Source organism: Rhopalosiphum padi, chromosome 2 (assembly GCF_020882245.1).
Source record: "Rhopalosiphum padi isolate XX-2018 chromosome 2, ASM2088224v1, whole genome shotgun sequence".
Taxonomy (NCBI): Eukaryota; Metazoa; Arthropoda; class Insecta; order Hemiptera; family Aphididae; genus Rhopalosiphum; species Rhopalosiphum padi.
The window spans coordinates 65,853,520-65,875,291 of NC_083598.1; the positions used below are offsets into that span (position 1 = coordinate 65,853,520).

The 21,772-nt window shown below is 25.1% G+C and overlaps 3 protein-coding genes across 5 annotated transcripts; all 3 read left to right on the top strand.

Moving 5' to 3' along the window:
* The first annotated feature begins 1,972 nt into the window (after positions 1-1,972).
* On the top strand, positions 1,973-8,728 carry LOC132922692 (beta-alanine transporter). The gene is made up of 10 exons (XM_060986337.1): positions 1,973-2,324; positions 2,399-2,507; positions 6,459-6,562; positions 6,661-6,815; positions 6,886-7,054; positions 7,199-7,325; positions 7,400-7,518; positions 7,765-7,979; positions 8,057-8,235; positions 8,310-8,728. The coding sequence occupies exons 1-10, from the start codon at positions 2,164-2,166 to the stop codon at positions 8,442-8,444; spliced, it is 1,473 nt and encodes a 490-aa protein (XP_060842320.1). The 5' UTR covers positions 1,973-2,163; the 3' UTR covers positions 8,445-8,728.
* A 2,053-nt stretch (positions 8,729-10,781) lies between these two features.
* On the top strand, positions 10,782-18,222 carry LOC132919828 (methanethiol oxidase). Of its 3 annotated transcripts, none has more exons than XM_060981706.1 (12): positions 10,782-11,017; positions 11,114-11,286; positions 11,371-11,553; positions 11,636-11,795; positions 11,912-12,052; positions 12,128-12,293; positions 13,375-13,472; positions 13,542-13,729; positions 13,789-13,934; positions 15,260-15,382; positions 16,920-16,971; positions 17,981-18,222. In XM_060981706.1, the coding sequence occupies exons 1-11, from the start codon at positions 11,011-11,013 to the stop codon at positions 16,966-16,968; spliced, it is 1,434 nt and encodes a 477-aa protein (XP_060837689.1). In that variant the 5' UTR covers positions 10,782-11,010; the 3' UTR covers positions 16,969-16,971; positions 17,981-18,222. The 3 variants fall into 3 exon arrangements, with proteins under 3 accessions (XP_060837689.1, XP_060837690.1, XP_060837688.1); XM_060981707.1 differs by having other exon boundaries at positions 17,984-18,222; XM_060981705.1 differs by lacking the exon at positions 17,981-18,222 and having other exon boundaries at positions 10,783-11,017; positions 16,920-17,264.
* Positions 18,223-19,022: 800 nt separating this feature from the next.
* Positions 19,023-21,572, top strand: LOC132919829 (KRAB-A domain-containing protein 2-like). Its single transcript, XM_060981708.1, has 2 exons — positions 19,023-21,035; positions 21,098-21,572. Exons 1-2 carry the CDS (start codon positions 20,117-20,119, stop codon positions 21,220-21,222), a joined length of 1,044 nt encoding a protein of 347 aa, XP_060837691.1. The 5' UTR covers positions 19,023-20,116; the 3' UTR covers positions 21,223-21,572.
* Positions 21,573-21,772: the final 200 nt, after the last annotated feature.

Below are 21,772 nucleotides of genomic sequence, written 5' to 3' on the forward strand. Positions count from 1 at the left end.
TAACTAACAAGTATAAAAGTTCAATATTTAATGAATTTGATAAAAATTTGAACTACTGAAAGTTTAGTCTTAATAAAAGAAACTATGACTATAATAATTTTAATAGAATAAGAAAATGTACAGTTAAGAAATTACTACAAATTATTAAATTTCAAACTTATTTACTTGAAACAAACATTTTTTTAAATTATTAATTAATATATTAAATATTTTTTATTAAAAAGCTATTAATATACAACTAATAAAAAAAATAATAATTAAATACAAAGTACCTATAATAAAATAACAGTGCGATATCTTTATGATAAACCCAGCCTCTAATATAATATAAGTGATAACAAGTTTAATAGCAAATTCAAATTCTAGTATGTAAAAAAAAGTGGAGGTTAAGGAAACATTAAGTGTTTTAAGAGAATTAAAGCAAGTCGTTTAGCAGAGTAGGACAATCGAGTAAGATATAGGGGAGTTCACTGCAATTATATTTTTATAAATGAAGTGTGTAAAATAATAAGTCATTTAAGCTAATTTTAAAAGTATTACAAAGAACTCAAAATTAAAAAGTACCTATCTGTTTGCTCTCTTTAATAATGTGTGTATTAAATTTGAATTCAATTATAAATTATTTGATATAATAATTTAAAGACGATCTATTGACAATGGCCGATCCTGGGAGGGGGCACTGGGGGCAAGTGCCAACCCCGTTGGAAACAAATTATATTAAAAAACATAAATTTTATCATATTGTTTTTGTTTGATGGGGGGCTATATCTATATTACATAATTTTTCCTATAAAGTGCCACGACCGTAAATACATGCTGTATCTGGCCTTGTCTATTGACTGTCAGCTTTTAATTTTTTTTAAGTTATTGTATAATATATTATTAATAGTAAACTGTTTTATTATTATTTATTTATGAAACAAAATAATAATAATATTATAATCGAATTAGTTTTTGTTTAAAACATCGCATATTTTATATTATTAATATTTTATTATTTTATTAGTATTACAAAATAGATACTTAAAATAAAAAAAATAATACCACATTCATATATTATTGTTATTAACTTTTGAGTCGTATTGATTAAGTACTTAGATACCGTAAAACAATAGAATTTGTTGGCGGTATAAAAATTCAATAGCATAAAGTTAATCTAAATATTTTGAAAATATCATACTGACATTATTTATATAAAAAGTATACGTAATACGTATATACTATTTAAGTATAATTTTCAAATCTTCATAAAAAATTTTTTAAATTACGACTAAATAACTAAAATCTTTATGTTTCGTTTAAATTATATATCTAGTTTTTCCAAGATTAGTAGTTAAATACTTAAAATATGTAAAAAAAAATATGTTTAAATAAAAAGCATTGTATTAAATCTACAAGTCTTCTCTATTAAAATTAAAGATTTGGCAATTTTAATGCCTATTTAATTAAATGCTTATCAAAAAAAAATCGGTTCTATCTATGTATCATTAATATTTTTAAATGATTGTAATAACAACTTTTGAGGAACTTTGTATTAAATTTTTAAGATTTTTGCTGGAATGACCTTTTTTTTAGATATATATCATATATATAGAAAAAAAGGAAATTTTAATTATATCTATAAAAACCTCAAAATAGTCGAAATATTTTGAAATTTTACCACGATTCGTAAATTCTCATATAAATCTGCTGAAAATTTCAAGTATTTACAGCTATCATTTATTTAGAATTTGAGAAAATCGATTTTATCGGAAACTAGTTTTGCGTAAAAATACAAATTTTAAAATTATAATGAAAATAAAGACTCTCTTCACCATTAAACCACCAACTAAAAACATTTTCCTACCAGAATAAGTATTAAAGTTGAAAATCAAAGCAGTTTTTATATAAAAAAAAATACATATTGTAAAATCAATACATTCATTGATTGCTCCCTTCAGAATCTAAAATGAATACATATTCTATCCAATATTAAGATATTATTAATGCTACCTGCAAAAAAAAAATTCTATTTACATATGCTATACACCTAATTGCTTTATAAAAGAAGAAAAAAGAGGGAGCTAAATTAACTTGCACCATGCCAATGTGTATATATAAGCATTTTCATTAGAGCTTCGGCCATAGGTACATCTTTTCAGTCATTCTTTAAATTATTTAAAAATGGATTTCGATAAAATGTTACTAGACTTTGGTGAGTATGGCTTATACCAAAAACAATTAATCTGGTTAGTCGTTTTACCATGTGTTTTGCCATGTGGATTTCATGCTTATAATCAACTATTTATGGCTTCCACTCCCGAATATTGGTGTAAGGATGAATAGTAAGTATACAATATAATATTTAATAACTTAGTAATTAATAATTTATTTCATAAAATGTATACTATACTTTCAGTCATATTAATTCTACATCTAAAATTAATCAATGTTCGGATTCAATGAATAACACATGCAAATTCTGGGATTATGATCACAGTCGATATTTATCTACAATTGTCACTGAAGTAAATTTTAATATTAATTGAAACACAAATTGTTAGACGTTAGTTTTTAAAAGTATCTAAACTGAATGCCGTTAAAAAGTAAATTTATCATCAATATGTATGGTTATAATTGTAGGTTTTGACTACCTATTGCAATTTTTTTATTTTTTGATTTATGAAGTGCCTAATTTTATTATACATATTTCAATATTTATACGTTACGAAATTAGCTATGTAGACAATAGCTTGTTTTAAATGTTTTGTTAATTTTATTCAATTAATTTCTAAGAAATGCAAATCTGAAATTTATGAATTTTATTTTTCCTGATTATAAAATATATTTTACCTTAGTTAAAACATAGGTAGGTACATTGACATACATATTTTAAAATTCCTCGTTATTAATCATTGATGCGTATTAAATCATTTTTGAATAGTAGGTACTTCCTAATTAAAAGACCCCTCTGCTTATATATAAACAAAACGTTTTCAAACCTTTTGAGATTCGATCATTACTTTTTTAACTAAATAATTGAAAGATAGACAAACCACAACAGTAATAATTATTATTGTATTTATAATGTTTACTTACATAAGATTAATTAAAAAGCAAAAAGTTTAAAACGTTAAGGAACAATATAGGTACTTCCTCCCACATGCAATATTGCAGTTAGTAGGTCATTAGTTATTATAATAATACATTTTATAAACGCATGTCTGTCTTATATCTGTATATTAATGTAATAACGTAATATTTATATTTGATTCTGATTCGTTGCCATATCTATAAACTCTTATCATAATTTTTAATTTAAATCTATGTTTTTCGCAAACACCAACACAGTAAATACTAAATAGTTAATACTAAATAATATGATTTATCAATAGGGTGCATAACAGTATAACAGGATTACACACTTTTTTATCTTTCTACTTGCAATAAACATAATATGATTGTACACAACAATTATTTTTTATCCTTGGTTTTAAAGAAATTTACAATACTGTCCTCAGACCTTCAACATCGAATTTTGGGCCCACTGACTAAATATTTTTACAAGCCTTAATGCCCTTAATCAAAATTTCCATTAATACAATTTGTATAAATTATTAAAAGTCAAATGTAAATAAACATTTCTAGAATAATAATGTCTTTTTTCGAGTTAGATATCTCGAATTATACATATTATATCGAAGCGAATTTTTATCTCCCTTCAACTTTGAGTTGTCGTGACTCGATTGTATAAAATAAGTACTGCAGTGGAGCGTCGATTTTCCGCACTAATTGGACCGTGGGTCTCATGTGCGTTATAGTTAGGTATGGATAATCAAACAATGATCAAAAAATAAAACAAATGTACTGTATAAATAAAACGTATACGTATAAAATGATAAAATAAATATACCTGTAATTGTAAATGTATTGTGAATAATTTACATTTTACGTGCAAATAACCAATGCTCCACTCAAAATTTCAAAAATTACAAAAGTCCAATCTACCCTATTTATTAGTAATAGGTACTAGCTAAGCTAATAATATTATATAATATGTATATTACAAACTTATTATCATATTACATGAATTGAAGCATTAAACTCTTTATAATACTGTTCAATTTATTTATTTACCTATATAAATATATTAAATTGTAGTTTAATAAAATTACTATAATTAATTTTTTTCCAAAAAATGATTGCAACGTGGTGGGAATATAATATACTGTACTATAGATAAATTTATAATTTTTTTCATAATTTTGGCCAACAATATAAAATATTTTTATGGGTAATTATATTACATTTTTTTCGAATATAAAAAGGTAAACAATTATGTACAATCATTTTGTTTTTGAAAAAGTAAAGAGTAAAGGTAAAACGTGTGCAATCATATTGCACCGACATCGATAATGTATCATCCCACTCATCCCAGATATGGGAGAAAATATGGCATGGGCCACGGACCTATATAATAGCCAATATTCAATAAGGTACTCAGACTACCTTCTAAATAGACTTATAGTGCATAGGTACCTTCATCACCATCATATAAACTATAAAGTATTAAGTAGGTAACTACTAAACAGTCGGTTTGCCATTGTTCAATTATTGTATATAACTACAAAAGTAATAATACGTTATTGTATTGCATAAAATATAAATGTATAAACTATAATTGTCGTTATTATTCAAACAATTTATCACTGCTGAAGTAAATTTTTAATATGTAATTTACTAATATAATACTGCTTCAAGCTACAGCATCAGTATCTACGAGTATCAGTAAGTTCATACATGACATACACATAACACATAAACTACATTGTTATAATGGTACATAGGTATGCCTATGTAGAACTGTAGAAGATATTACAATTTTATATGAGCTTTTTTAATAATAGTATTTTTTTTATACTGTTCGATGCCAATTAATAATCCATCGTTTCTCTTGTAACCGCTGCAAGATAAATAAAATATTTTTTTTAATTTTAAGATTCATTTAACATTGAGCAGAAAATCCTACAATGGAACATGGAATTATGGAAATATGATTAAAATTACCTACCAACAATAATTTTTACTTTTCGTCCAAAACTATGCAAAAATTTTCCTAGTTTGATGGTTGCAAATTAATACCTATAATTATATACAAGGTGATTTTTTAAGCATGCTTACCCCATTTTTATGTTTAAATTATGTATAAATTCAAATTCTGATTTTTACATAGTTTCAAGTTGTTAAAAAACAACGTTTTTATTAAAAAATTATATTTTTTAAATATTTTTTACCCTTTTATTTTTTTTAAGTTTTTTACTTTTTTAAATGACAACATCGTTTTAATTTCTTATTCCAAAGCAGAATAATTTTCTGAGCATTTTGATACATAAAAATCGAATTTAGGGCGAGTAGTTTACTAGTTTATGAGTTATACATACTTAAAGTTTACTCTGCAAGCGAAGTAGTGGATAAACATTTTGCGGTGTAACCTCGTACCATTCCACTCCGTGCATCATAACTTTAAATACTTATAAAGTTATAACTCATAAACTACTCGCCCTAAATTTGATTTTTATATATCAAAATACTCAGAAAACTATTCTGTTTTGGAATATGAAATTAAAACGATGTGTCATTCAAAAAAAGTAAAAACTTTAATGTATGCATAATTTAAGCATAATAATGGGGTGAGCATGCTTAAAAAATCACCTTGTATAATATCATAAAATTAATTTTTTTTTCAAATCATAATGTACTTATTACTTATTTATTTTTAAATATTAATTTCATGTTCATTACAAATTTCCAGGTATTATTATGTAATAATTTATGTATATTTTTTAAACATATTTTCTGTTAATTTTGTTGATTAAAACCTTTCTTTTTTACTTTTTTTATATTTACCTTTTTGGATACACCATATTATAATAACAAGGTTAGATTTTGTAAAAAGCTTATCATATAAATATGAAACAAATTTTTGATTGACATCTTGATTGATATTATTTACTCGTATTTATTACCTATAGGCTATATATTATATGATTGCAAATTGATCATGACCTTATTTATTTTTGATTAAATTCAACATATACTTTTTAGTTTTTTTTATAAAAATTATTTATTATATATTCAACAAACGATAAATTATAAAATAAATTTATTATTTAATAATTAAATCAATTAATCAATTAATTAGTCATTATTAATAAGAACCCCTGATTAAAATACGTGTATTGCATCCCTAATTTTTTAAGACGCAATTCGTTTATATCTACCTATTTCCGTATACGTAACTCATGTACCTACTTCAAAGTTCAATACAAATAACTATTGAGGCAATTGGTACCTATGTATATTAATAATGTGTTATTTTAACTCGCATTTAAACTTTAAACTTTAAAAGCTAAAATCAGACTGTTTTTGCCCCATTTTTACGATATAATTACCTATTTGATTAAATAATTATTTTTTAGTGGGATTTGGTATGTTCAAAACAGTTTTATCCAACTTTTGCTTTAACTATATTTGGTCTTAGTGGTTTATTTGGTATGTTGCTATTTGGATTTATTCAAGATGGGTTAGTAAACATATTTTATTTGCGTACTTAGATATTTTGTGATATAAAGTCCTTTTAAGTTTCTACACTTAAATTATCTATTTGTATTTAATCTGTAGACTTGGGAGACGACCAGCGTTTTTCATTTATCTATTTATCGAATGTATATTTGGTATAGCTACTGCATTTGCCAAGGATTTTTGGATGTGGCTAATCTTCAGAATTGGAGTAGGATTTACTGTACCAGCAATTTTAGCAACTCCTAATGTGCTCCGTAAGATAAAATACAAAATTGCACAAGTCAAAATGTTTTATTATTATAATATGATTATTTAAATATATAGCTATAGAATTTGTTGGCCCAGCTCATCGAACTACATGTATTCTACTTACTAACATAGCTCATTCTGTCGGTATGGTTATTTTATCATTAGTCTTGTATGCTTTTCGTGATTGGCGTCAACTTGCTTTAGCTACATCTTTACCATTTACTGTTTATTTCCTTTACTGGTGGTAAGTAAAAGTAAATAATTATATTTTAATTTTAAAGTATAAAATATAAATGTTTATTAAACCCATGCAATATAATATATTATACATATTTTTAATTTAAACATTAAGCCTATGTATATTAATTTAATTTTTGATAAATATTAGGAGTTTTCCTGAATCTCCAAGATGGCTTTTAGCATGCGGAAAGTTTGAAAAAGCCAAAACAATTTTATTAAAAATGGCAAAAGTAAATGGAAAAGATATTTCATTGGATTATATGGACCAATTAAAGGTATATTTAGTATATTCAATATTATTGAAAATAAATATAACATGTGTATGTGTTTATAATTTTATTATATTAAGATTAAATATGAAGAGGAATTTAAAAATCAAAAAAGTAAAACTATCAAAAAATATAACGTGTTTCACTTATTCAAGACACCAAATTTACGTTTCAAAACAATAGCAATAACTTTTATATGGTATTTTTATTTTTATTATTAGGTCCAGGGGTGTTCCCATAGGGTATACTACATATACGCCGTATACTCTCAAGATTTTTTTTCAATATTATGGGTAACTGCGTATACCCATAAATCCATAATACATGCGTATTTGATGATATAGTATACTCTCAAAAAAATTCATGGGAACACCACTGATTAGGTCCCTATAATTTATTATAATGTAAATGTAATTATCTCTATATATTATTTTCTTCTATTAAGGTTTGTTAATACTACTGTTTATGTTGGACTTTCTTATTATGCACCAGCTCTAAGTTCTGATGAACATTTAAACTTTTTCTTGGCTGGAGCTGTTGAATTACCTACATACATAGTATTATGGCCAGCAATGGAAAAATTTGGCAGAAAAAGTTTACTGCATATCAGTATGTTGATTGGAGGGTGTGCTTGTTTAACTGCTACTTTTCCCATTCTAGGTTTGCAAATAAAACTATTATAGTTACTAATTTACATGGATGATTTTAGTACTTTTTATTTAAATGTAATTTTTTAGATGATCAGTGGACCTTAATAATGTTTTGTATTGGAAAAATGGGAATTTCGTCCTCTTATGTTATTCTTTCTTTATTTGCACCAGAATTATATCCAACTGTAGTTAGAGGTTTGGGAATAAGCGTTAGTTCAGTAGCTGGTATGATCGGACCTGTCGGTCTTCCTATTATTAATTATGTGGTAATAATTGATTTTGAAAAATATGATACGATAGATAAATTGTTAAATTGTTGTAAATATCGTGTTAATTATAGGGAACTGGCTCTCAATTATCACTTATTGTAATGGGCATCTTGCAAATAATTGGTGCTTTTGTTACACTTCTTTTGCCAGAGACGAAAAATTGCCATTTGCCTCAAACATTGGATGATGGAGAAGAGTACAAGTGATAAGCAAATTCACATTTAGATTTATTTATGAAAATTAAAATATGTAAATTTTCAATTATTTATGTGGCATGTGCCTAATTTACAATTGTATAAATATATATTTTATTTTATATTATATAAAAGAGGGCCCTTTTATACTTATATAATATAATATAATATAAATATAATATAAACCACGGTCAGGGGCTATCGCCTATCACCTTTCCGTAGTTAGTATAGCTATAAGCTATTAATAATAATTCGCATACAATATAAGTAGATTTAGTATTAAATAAAAGAAAATGTAAGTAAAATACCAAAATTTGTAAATTGTTTTAAAAATTGACACATTTTCAAGTTTATTTTGAATATACCTTATACCTATAGACTACAGTCTTTACTCTATAGGTATATGGTTGACATCACTCCAGAGTACATTATATACTGTAGTTTATACTCACTGTAGTCTGTAAGGCGTACTACATAGTACATACTGTATCTTAGTACAGTAGTTTATTTTGCTAGTCAAAATCTTGTAACAATTAGTATAATCAATAATCATATTATTCATATTTGACAATCTGTCACATCAGTTGTCCAGTATCAGGATAAATGACAGCGGAATTGTGTCGCCGTGTCGATATATATAGGTATACGATGAGTATAATTCTACCCTATGTTTTCTACCAATTTTATGGTATATTTACAAACTCGAAAAAAACACACGACAGTTGAATAAGTAACTATAAATGGTTCTAAATCTAACGCTTATCATAATAATAATTTAAATGTTGTATGAATAGATAAATAGATACAGACGGCCAAAGTGGTAGTTAGGTGGTGTGGAGATTTTTTATGTCACTGTAAAAGTATTAGGACTGGACGACAGTAACGCAAAACATGTACTTTAGGTAATTCAATTGAACTATCTATAGAAAATTAGGTGGGTGAGTTAATTTTGATTAATGTGCAAAGCTGCAGTAACTTTGTACATTAATAATAGATATAATAATATCTAAGGATAAAAGGTCCATGATAATGGGTTCGAAAAATATGGGAGATACAAAGATGATTTAAAATTTTTATTAATTAAAATTAAGTTATCAACATTTATAATTTGGTAAAAATTACTTAAAATTGTCTAAGTATAATGCTATATATCCATTATTACATACATTTTATAATTTTGGAAATCAATTTTTAAGGACTATTATCCTTTTAACATCTTTAAAACTTGGAAACTTAAATCATTCGAATTTTGAATTAGGCACCTACACCAAAAATGTCTATAAATGTTCTCACTAATCTGGCAGTGGCGGCTTAAATTTTCAAAACTCAAGGTCAAGGAGCAAGTTTCAAAACAACCCACCCACCCACAAACTAAATTTACTAGGACCAATGTAATATTTTTAGGTTCTTCTTGAGTTAAATTGTTTATTAACTTTTACAATTTATGATATAGATACACTTATTTTTTACTTAAATGGTCAATCTTCTATTATCATTACCCTGATTATCAATTATGATTAAACCTGTTCAACTTGAAACAATTTTTTCCCCCAGTTTCGGGGCAGGAGCAGTCCTAGTATTCTTATAGCAAGCTGCCGCTGCAATTTGTTTAATTTATAATATAAAATACGAGTTCTTATATGAAAAACAGAAGATTATATCTCTACAGAGTACTCCTTTAGTAGTACAAAAAATTAAAATATTTTAAATTATCGCCTTTAAGTAGATACCTTAGTACCTATATATATATATGTATTTAACATTTCTAAACATTAAAATTTTGGATGCATGCCACTTGGTAAATCATTATGAACAATAAAAATACCTTAGAAACTAAAAACTTTTAATTGACAGACAATCTCCTCAACGAATTGTTTTATACAAATATACAATGGTTTATTATTTAATTTAAACACTATGCTGTATCCAGTGACCTCCTCAATTACCTGGTACACTATTAATACTTACCACTTATATAGTATAATAATTTGAAGGAGACATTTAGGAGAAATATATTAAGTGCATAAACATATTATACTGTATAGGTTTATAATTAGTTGAATATTTTAGAATACATTACCTATGCAATCTTTATGGACACAGATAAATTTTGCTTATCTTTATTATATTGTTTTTAATAATTATAATGCATTCAACTAGGTAGATATATAGATAATATACTATGTAGCAAATAATTAACTACCTGTATTTAATGATAGTTACCTATTTATTTATTTTACTTTTATATTTACTTTTACTTTTTATTTTCTATAGAGTGATAAACTGATAATTTTACAGGTAGGTAGTAACCAGTAGATGTTATTACATTCACTATAATAGCATTATAGCATTCATTATTTTACTGTATAACATACTATTTTACAGTTCAATAGGTACAATATCTCTTTATTCTTATTTTATCTAAGTATTTAGTAATTATCTACATTCGTATAATTAAGTATCTATTTGATAACAATAATATTGAAATTTCCATACCTAGTTTGTTTTATAACGCTCATTAATACATTTTTATTTTTGTGTATCACTACTGTCTATTTGCATCAATTAAGCAACTGTAATGGCAAGTAAGTATTTCAATTTATTTATGAATATTAAATAGGTAATAATGATATTTGGTACAATAAAAAAAATTTATTTTATATGTTCAATTCTATGCCTAGATTGTAAAAAACAGTGTGGGCCCGGATACAAAAGTCCTCTAGATGCATTTATTAATGGTAAACGAGAAACTATTTTGTATACTATATGTGTTCAACCAAATACATTAACAAAAAAAAAATCTGATTATTTGGCCACTATTGATGTAAACCCAAATAGTCCTACATATTCTCAAGTAATAATATATTTTATATTGCTTCAATGCTTCCTAATGTTAAATAAATATTACTTATAAGTAGCTAAATTTTGCTATTAACAGGTGATCTTCAGAACTAATTTTGAAAATGTTGGTGATGAACTACATCATTTTGGATGGAACACTTGTAGTAGTTGTTATGATGATTGTACAAAAAGCAGAAATAAAGTAATTTTGCCTTCTTTAGGATCGGATCGAATTTATGTTTTGGATGTGACTAACGAAAAAGCTCCTAAGTTACATAAAGTATAAGCGTACTTGAATTTTAAGAATTAATGCCATATTAAAATGTAGATGAGTAAATAATTTATTTACGTTGGATTTATAGACTATTGAACCCAGTGAAGTTCATGCTTTAAATGTATCAACTTTACATACAACTCATTGTTTACCTAATGGCAATGTAATGATTTCAACAATGGGTGATGCTGAAGGTAATGGGAAAGGTGATTTTTTATTAATAGATGCTGAGGAAGGAGTAGTTAAAGGTAAATTAAGTGTCAATAAAATTGAGTGTAATATATTTTAGTTAAAAAATATGCCAAATGTTTATATTTAATGTATGTATAATAGACTATAGATTATTTATTTACTTTAACTGTAGAAACATGGACAAAAGGCAATACAGCAAAATTTGGATATGACTTTTGGTATCAACCATACTGGGATGTTTTAGTATCATCTGAATGGGGGACACCCAAAGATTTCAAAATCGGTTTTAATCCTGATCATATTAATGATATTGGTATTTACAATATTTATAACTAGTTATTTATTTATTTAACACACATTTATAATTTTAAATATGTTTATAAAATAGAAAAATATGGAAGGTCTCTCAATTTTTATTCTTGGTCTGAAAGAACATTATTGCAAACTATTGATTTGGGTACAGACGGCATAGCACCTTTAGAAATACGATTCTTACACAATCCTAAAGCTTCTGAAGGATTTGTTGGCTGCGCAGTAAACAGCAATGTTTTTAGGTATTAAAATAAATGGACTATCTCCCATTATACAGTATATCACTGTTTTGTGAACTACCTAATAATAAATTTGAGTTTCTAAAATATGTGGTCTAAAAATGTGTTGTATTTATCAGTTTATAAAGCTGGTATATGCACATCTTTATAATCATTAAATTATTTGTTATTTTAAACCAATTTATGTATTTTATCTTTATACATCCTAGAAAGTTATAAAGTTAATATAGGTATTTAACAATTGTTCAGTTATGGTTTAGTGTTAATAGTGTTATGTTATAAAGAGTTTATTATTTCGAGTTTATATTAATTAGTATATTATGTAGTAATGTTGATCAAATATACTTTTTTTTATGCATTATCCTAGTGCCCTTAGCAAGAGTGTAGGTACATGAGATTATATTCATTTTTGAAAATATTTCAGGTTAATACTTAGTAATGATTTTTTATAATTTAATTATTCATTTAAATTGTATGGTTGTTCAACCTAATGCATATTAATAAAAGATAATATATAATGTTATTAAAGTTAAATATTTAGGAAACATATTAATAAATATTCGTATTTAAAGTAGATATACATACATTTTTTAATCTACAAATTTTTTTTTATTTTGATAATTTTGTTTTTTAATTTCATAATTATTTATTTTATGTATAATCACTGAATACAATAAAATTTGTATTTTAGACTGGACACAATATTTTCATAATTATTACATTAAACCAGTAGTCGGCCACCAGCCTACTTTAAATTTCAGAACGACAAATTTTTTTTTTTATTCATTTCATAATTTTAAAATATTAGACAGTATTTATTTTTTTTCATAGTAAATAATTTAAGAATGTAAAATTTTTATTTTTATCTGGGCTGCAAACTTTTAATTTGTCAATGTGGCCCGAGAGTCCAAAAAGGTTGTCGACCACTGCACTAAACTTTAGTTCATTGGTATATTGGGAGATAAAATCCAATAAATGTTTATATTACATTATTAAAATAACTTAAATCAGTTATTCTCTTATCTTATAAGTTTTGATAATTATACATAATTAGTAAAATTATAAAAATTAAATATATTTATAGATTTTTTCGCACTGATGATGGTACTTGGGATTCTGAAAAAGTGATATCCGTACCTAAGAAAACTGTAAAGGATTCCAATGGATTAAAAGAAATTTCAGGTAGTTTTTTTTTTTTGATTATTATAAAATATTCAAATAAAGTTTAAAAATATTAGTTTATTATTTTAGGAATGATCACAGATATTTTGATATCTTTGGATGATAAATATCTATATTTTTCTAATTGGTTGCACGGAGATGTCAGACAATATGATATAACAAACACAAGCAAACCAAAACTAGTTGGTCAAATATTTTTAGGTGGATTATTGTTGAATGATGAATTATTAACTATTGCAAAAGACTCTGAGCTTAAAGTATATATCTTTGAATTATACTAAGAATATAATAAGTAACTGAGTTTATTGATTTAAAGAAACAACCAGAACCTGTATATATCAAAGAAAGGCGTTTGTTTGGTTCACCTCAAATGCTTCAGTTAAGTTTAGATGGGAAACGGCTGTATGTAACTACTTCTTTATTTACACCATGGGATAAACAGTTCTATCCAGAATCTGTTAAGTTAGTTTACTATGAATTCTTTAGTAAAAAAGACTATATGTCAAAGTATCTTATAAAATCAGAGTTGGGCATCATTCAAATAAAATTTTATTTAGATGATTATATAGATAATATTTTATTCAAATGATTATTTCATAATTATTTGAATACAAATTATCTAATTATCTAATTTTATCTTAGTTAACATAATATGGTTGGTATTTTGGTAATTAAAACATTTACGTATTAAAAAAAAATAGTTAGCATTGTATTTTAAGTTCACTAATGTAAATCTTTATGATTTGAAATAAATAGAAAAACACTTTAAATGAAACAAATATAGAACTATCTAAAGAAGAAACTAAAAAATAAAGGATTCGAATATATTTGTATTTTGTATTAGTATTATGTTTGGAAATTATTCAATTACATTTTTATTTGAATAATTATAAAAATAAAATCATTCGAATAATTTTTTATTCAAATTACCATATTTTAAAATTATTTGAATAATTTTTTATTCGAATAATTATCTAGATAATATTTTGCCCAACTCTGTATAGAATGAATGCCTCTATTATTTTGAAGAAGTAGGAGTAAATGTAGGACTAACTGTACCTATACTTAAGTATTTTTTGTAGCATTTACATTTATTGTAGCTACTTACAATGATGTTAAACACTTTACTTTAATATAATTTGTATTACCTAAATGCATATATGAGTATTATATAATAACTATACAATTAATCTATCTAAAATTATATATTTATAAATATGTATTATTATTTATTAGTATTATACAGGGTGATTCTTTTATCATAAATCACTCATTATTTCTAGAAGTATTCATGTTTTTGAAAACATTTTTTTACATAGTTTCAAGTTGTTAAAAAAACAATGTTTTTTATTAAAAAATTATATTTTTAAATATTTTTTACCCTTATATTTTTTTTAAGTTTTTTACTTTTTTTGAATGACAACATTGGTTTAATTTCATATTCCAAAGTAGAATAATTTTCTGAGCATTTTGATACATAAAAATCGAATTTAGGACGAATAGTTTATGAGTTATACGTATTTAAAGTTTAGTCAAGCAGAGTAGTGGATGTTTTCAAAAACATAAATACTTCTTGAAATAATGAGTGTTTTATGATAAAAGAATCACCCTGTATACTGTTTAGATTAATTTATTATTCTGATTTTATATTTATAAAAATACAATTTTCCAGATAAACTTTACCCTACTTCTTTATAAATCATTGAGACATATATAATAATCTCATGCTTTATAGTACCTATATTAAAATTTTACTTAAAAACCATTAAAAATGAAAAAAATTACAGACATGGATCTACATTAGTCAAACTTGATGTGGATACTATTAATGGAGGTTTATCTTTGGACCAAAACTTTTTAGTAGATTTTGGAAAAGAACCAGATGGACCTATCATGGCACATGAAACAAGGTAAATATTGTGTTATTGAACAATAATAATAATAAATTAAATTAATGTTACAACTGCTTAATTATAATTTGATATTATAATGTAATATATTATAAGTTAGGTATAACTATTAAATATTAATTCATAATAATTAATTGAATATATTCTTTAAATAATCGCTGTAAATGTTAATAAAATAATAATAGAATCAATACAATAAAATAATACATTTTACATCTTATGATAAACATTAAATATTCTGAAAATAATACTACATACATGAATATAAATTAAATTATAAATGTTTTACTGAATATGAAATACTGGTAGTGATAAAAATAAATTACAAAAAGGTGCATCTTCTGGTATTGATATAATTTCATCTGATTTATTAGTAAACCACTTACTTATTTAGCTAATATAAGCTTCCAAAAGTGTAATTCTCCAGTTTTTCATATATCAAATAAACAATAAACAATCGTAAATTCAATCTTAAAAACATGTGACTCAAAAAAAGACTTAGTTTTATCAATATCTAAAGTAAGTACTTTAGTAGTAAAGTAAGTTTACAACAAATGTATGGTTAGTAAACATATTATAAATGATATGTAATTTGGATTTCGCAAACATATTGGTAGTGAGGATGCTATAGCATGCTTTGCAAATTTAGCTTATAATTCACTTTAGTGTTAATAATTTTTAGATATATTTTTAAATATTGCAAACGTTTTTGATTCAGTATTTCATGAATTATTACTATTAAATTAAGAAAACGTATAAGTAAAATATCTTTCTTGATTGGTTTAAATGTTTAAAATTTAAATCACATCTTTATAAAAGACCTAAACTAGTAAAAATGAATCAATCAATCAGTAATCCAAATGGTGAATACTATAAAATGGGATATCCCTCAATGAACTGTTTTAAGTCCAAAAGTCCTAGACTATTTTCAATTTATCTAAATAAATTATTAGATTTAGACATAAACAGAAATATAATTGCTTTCGTTAATGATATAGTTTTATTTATTGAAAGTAATAATTAGAATGAGGTAGAAACTATAAAAATAAATAAATTCTAAAATACGCCAGTTCTTAACTTTTTTGACAAATAGAAACATTTACCTAAATAATATTACTTTCCTTAATAATACTGCCCTTATTTTTTTATTTTATTCTAAATAATTTCCTATTGTATGGTTTCTTATTTTTATTAACTAACTTCTGCATAGTACATTATATAACTATGGATTTGTTAAATTGTATAATACCTCAGTCCTCTAACCATAGATAAAGCTTATAAGCAAAGACCTTCTTTTCAAGATTTTTAACTTTTTGTAATATTAAAAAGTATTAACTATTTTATAGATTTATATAATTTAAAACAATAAATAATTATTATTAAACAAACTTGTTGAAAACCAAAAAAGTAAAAAACAACAGTATTGCACTACTTAATTTAACCATCTAACCATAGTCTATTTGCCGAATGCTTCTCCCATGCAATTTTGTAAAATTTTATTGTAATAAATAATAATATATATTATTTACTATTATAGGTATCCAGGAGGTGATTGTACATCAGACATTTGGTTAACTGAAGATTAAAAAGTAATATATTATTTAGGTCATAATAGGATATATTATATCTACTATAGTTAGAATAACACAAAATGTGTAATATTGCAGTAAATTATTAATTTATTTTAAAAAAGAACCATAAATAGATTTTTAATAAAAACTTTCATATAATAAAATCATAAGTTGTGGGAAGTAGTAAGTATGGAATGGCGGGGGCTTTCCCGAATGTCAAACACTATTTGCGCCTATGGGTTAGATATAATAACAATTTCTTTTATTGTTTATGCTATTAATTGGTACAATATATATCTATCTTAAGCGAATGAATGACAGTTTTTTTTTATAGTATAGTTTATAATTACTAAATAATCACAACATGATTTGTCAATAGCATTTTCCATATTTTGTTTTTAAAGATTTTATTAAATGGTAATATTATTAGTAGGTAAATATTAATTAATAATAATTATCTTATGAAATAAAGCAAAAGTAAAATGTTAAAAATAACAAAATTCACCAGATTTTATTGTTATTTTTCATATAAAATTGGTGAACTTAATTTATCCTGGTATAATTTATATAAATTATACACTTGTATGTTTTATGTTTAAAGTTTTAAAGATGGTTTTTTATGTATATTATATATACATTTTCACTTTGGTAGATATTGACCATCCATTATCAAACAAGTCTGATGTACCTATGTGACTAATGATGATACCTGACTTATCTATTTTGCTAAGTTCTTTACAACTCCAAGCCACTAGCTATTAATTACTATTCCACAGTTACATTGCTTATAAAATATAAGGATAAGGTGATTTTTACACTTGTTTTTAGATACAACACAAATTACAATAGCTATATGGATAGAAGTACTAATAGAGCAGCTGCAGCTTAAAAGGGGGTATATTTGAATTTATGTGATTCACAAAAATATTAATGGATGGGTGGGTGCTGTATGGTTGGAAAAGATAGGCTAGACCATTTTTAAAGGTTGATAATTATATTATAAATAATAAATATTTTTCTTCTTTAGTAGGTGAGCAGAATAAATGCTAGACATCGCTACCAGGTAACACTTGTCAATTATTTTAATTTTTCATCGTTATTACTGTAATACTATCATTTTATAGGGTGTTACCACTGGGTATCATCCCTCATCATTCGATTCATGTTAACTATTTTTCTTTATTTGTCACTTATCAATCCTACTCATTGCACAAAATATGTAAAGACTGTAGATATATTTCAATAAAATAAAAAAATAATAATAATTAATATAGCTGTGTATGTGTACTCAGCAGAAGTTATTACTAATAAGTAATAACTAATTTATAGTAATAGACATTAGACAAATCAGTGGATATTTTAACTAATATACTGGGCGACAACGGTTTTTTGTAAAAATTACAATGTACCTATATAATTTCGTTTAGTTGAATTTGGAAGTACAAATTTAATAATTATTAAGAATGGAAAACCTGAATGGTCGTTCACTTATAGGTACCCGCAGGCACGAACGAAGTAAAAAATTTCGGGGAGGAATGTGTGTACATGAGGGTCGTGTAAATGTGTGTAAGCATTGATTTTATAATATACTATATATTACCTACTGTATAGTGTTATTATTATAAAATCAATGGTGTAATTATTTTTTAATTTTCATAACCAATTAATATATATTTAAAATTTTTAAAAATCGTTTTTTTTCCCTTTTCTTTTTTTTTTGGTCTTTTTTACCGATTACCTGGTTCAAGATATAAATATAAATAACGGTTTGTACAGCGATTTTTAATTTTTATCTAACCGATAAAACTTATGGAGCCAATAAATTATCAGATTAATAAAATAAATATATAATAATTTTTATGCAACCGGTCATAGGTTATTATAGTTATAAATGGTCATTAATAGGGCTCGGATATAAAAGATCATAAAAACACCAAAAATGTCCTAAAAGTATCAAAAAAGCATTATTTGTTAAATAAATTCAAATTTTTAAGAAAAAAAATATAATATAAAGAAATGAGTAAAAATTAAATTACATATGGCAATATGCTATATGTATAATGCATTAAACTGTACGTCTGTACAATAAGAACAATTCACAATTTCAGCCTTGTCTAATTTAAAACTGGATTATCTGATGTTATGTTTAAAATGAAAATAATTTATATTATGTAGTAGTGTAGTACTATTTGCTACTTATATTTCAATGAAGTCAATTTTTTTAGTCATGTACCATGTACGAGAAATAGATCAAAACTGTCCTAAAAAGTATAAAATTCGTTATAATGCAAAAAATGCCTTAAAATGCCCTTTTGGTGGTTAGAATATGAAGTACTTGATGTTGATATACATTAGTAGCTTAAAAAGCATCGTGTAAGACATTCCAAAAAAAAATAATGCAAATGCATTGAAATCCGAGCCCTAGTCATTGTCTATAATCTATAATCTATATTATTAGTCACTCATTACCTATAAGACAGTTGTGGGCTGTAGCGTTGCCAAGTATAAATTTTGATTTGTTGAGTTTCCATTAAAATGCCGCTAGATGGCTCTAAACTGTAGTTGAGATCATGGTTGAGATCTACAGCTGTCTTGGTGACTCAATTTGATTTAATCTATTGACGATTCATTGGTTTGACGATCTTGAAAATACATTATATTATATAATCATAGGCCCATGACAAATACATTTTGTCATGCATAGGCATTAGGCCGATGTTTAACCATAGAACATATGTATTATCTATGCGTTTAACTTGTATATTATTATTGTTTCGTGATATTATGTTGTATCACTTGTGACTTGTATCTTAGATCCTGATTTTTGATAATATTATGATAGCGATGCGTTTGAAGTTTGAAGTGTTGAACAGCAATATGGTATAACAATTCACTTTTCACTGTTTACAAATTAATGGCTCGTAGACCAAACTGAAATCTTTAACTTATTGTCACAAATTGACTAACTTTCGTAGTTTAGTTCGAAATCGGTAATTTATTATGTATAAGAACTAAAAATGTGCAACAGTTGATGATTAATACTGTGGTATTAGTGTATGACAATCAATTTTTTAAGTTTTAACGTGACGTTAAGATATATTCTGTACCTACTGTATTGTGTTCTGATGTTAATACTGGTGTAGTAGGCATTCACATTATAACTATGGCTATAGACAAAAATACCATGCGCTCAAAATTTAACGAGCAAATACAATTAATTTTAATGAATAAACGGGAAGATAACAATGCTTTTTTGTCAACCAGTGATTATAGTAGAGTTATTCAACAGGTGAAAAAATCAAAAAAATCTTTAAACACTGCTGGTGAAAAAAAAACTACGAAAGACTATCGTGTAATACGTAAGTATGATATTTTAGTAATGGATGGAAAAGAACATCTGATTAGACCTATTGACGAAAAAAATGTTGTATTATACTATGCAACAATTGATGAACTATTTGATATTCTTTACGATACACATTCTGCAATAGGTCATGGTGGACGAAATCGTATGGTAACTGAACTTAAAAATAATTATTGCAATATAACTAATGAAACAATTATGGTATTTTTAAAATTGTGTGCTGAATGTCATAAAAAAGCTGCATGTTCAAAAATAGGATTAGCACCTAAACCAATTGTACAGCCTACTTTCAATTCTCGAGGACAAGTAGATCTAATTGACATGCAGACTCGACGTCATAATGATTATAGATTCATAATGAACTATCAGGAACATTTGACTAAATATATAGTCTTGAAACCACTGAAATCAAAATGTGTTGAAGAAATTGCTTATAATTTAATTGATATCTATACTTTATTTGGGGCACCTTCGATATTACAGTCATGTAGTGGAAAAAAATTTGTAACTTCAATAATTAACAAACTTCATGTCATATGGGATGAAGTAAAAATTGATTATGGATGGCCAAAGCACAGCGAAAGTCAGGAATCTGTTGAACGAACTAATAGGGATGTACAAGAAATGTTATCTGCTTGGATGGGCAAAAAAAATAGTTCGGATTGGCCATCAGCATTAAAATTTATTCAGTTTAAAAAAAATCGAACTTTTCACCCAGGTACATATTTTACCATATGTTGTATTATTTTTATTAATATTATTTAAATTTTTATTTATTAGGTATAGGCACATCCCCCTATGAAGCAATGTTTGGATGCACTGCCAGAATAAGTTTGGCGACATCTAATCTTCCAAATGCTGAAATGCCTGAAATAACCGAAATAAAAACAGAAGAAGATTCATGAAATATTACTCATGTTCTAATAATGAAGACGACGACAAAGAAAAAAATTGCCAAATGAAATTGCAGCTTATTATCAGGAAGACAGGAAATAGCTGTTTGTAAAAGAAAAACCTTTTAACTCTCGATGAAGTGATTAAAAATTAGTAAATGAAAAAAAGTAACTTCAAGAAAAGCAGCTATTAATAGTTGTGTAATGGGTTTTCCAAAGATACCAGAGCAACCATTGCAAGATTGGTTGTTAACCATAAACATTCTGCCTGCAACAAGACACTTAAAGATGCATTATGTAAAAATAATTAATAATGTGTGATTTTATACGAATTGTATTTAAATAAAAAGGCATCTAAAATATTTTGTTACAAGTAACGTTATTTGATATTACCCAACAAATTATGATTATTAAAATTAATCGTTGATAATGATATATTTTATGTTCTAAAAAAAACTTATACTGATCTTAAAATGTAAATTTTAAATTGAAGCCATTATGTACTCTTTAGAGTATGAAGACTATTCTTACAATAATAAAAAGATATAAAATCAATAAATTT

Bases quoted from the DNA above. Each gene is read 5' to 3' on its own strand.
- LOC132922692 (XM_060986337.1), top strand. From the start codon at position 2,164: ATGGATTTCGATAAAATGTTACTAGACTTTGGTGAGTATGGCTTATAC. The intron at 2,508-6,458 runs GTAAATTTTAAT...ATTATTTTTTAG, and splicing joins TATCTACAATTGTCACTGAA to TGGGATTTGGTATGTTCAAA. The intron at 7,519-7,764 runs GTATTTTTATTT...TCTTCTATTAAG, and splicing joins ATAGCAATAACTTTTATATG to GTTTGTTAATACTACTGTTT.
- LOC132919828 (XM_060981706.1), top strand. The intron at 12,053-12,127 runs GTATTTACAATA...TTTATAAAATAG, and splicing joins TGATCATATTAATGATATTG to AAAAATATGGAAGGTCTCTC. The intron at 13,935-15,259 runs GTTAGTTTACTA...AAAAAATTACAG, and splicing joins TTCTATCCAGAATCTGTTAA to ACATGGATCTACATTAGTCA.
- LOC132919829 (XM_060981708.1), top strand. From the start codon at position 20,117: ATGGCTATAGACAAAAATACCATGCGCTCAAAATTTAACGAGCAAATA. The intron at 21,036-21,097 runs GTACATATTTTA...TTTATTTATTAG, and splicing joins AAATCGAACTTTTCACCCAG to GTATAGGCACATCCCCCTAT.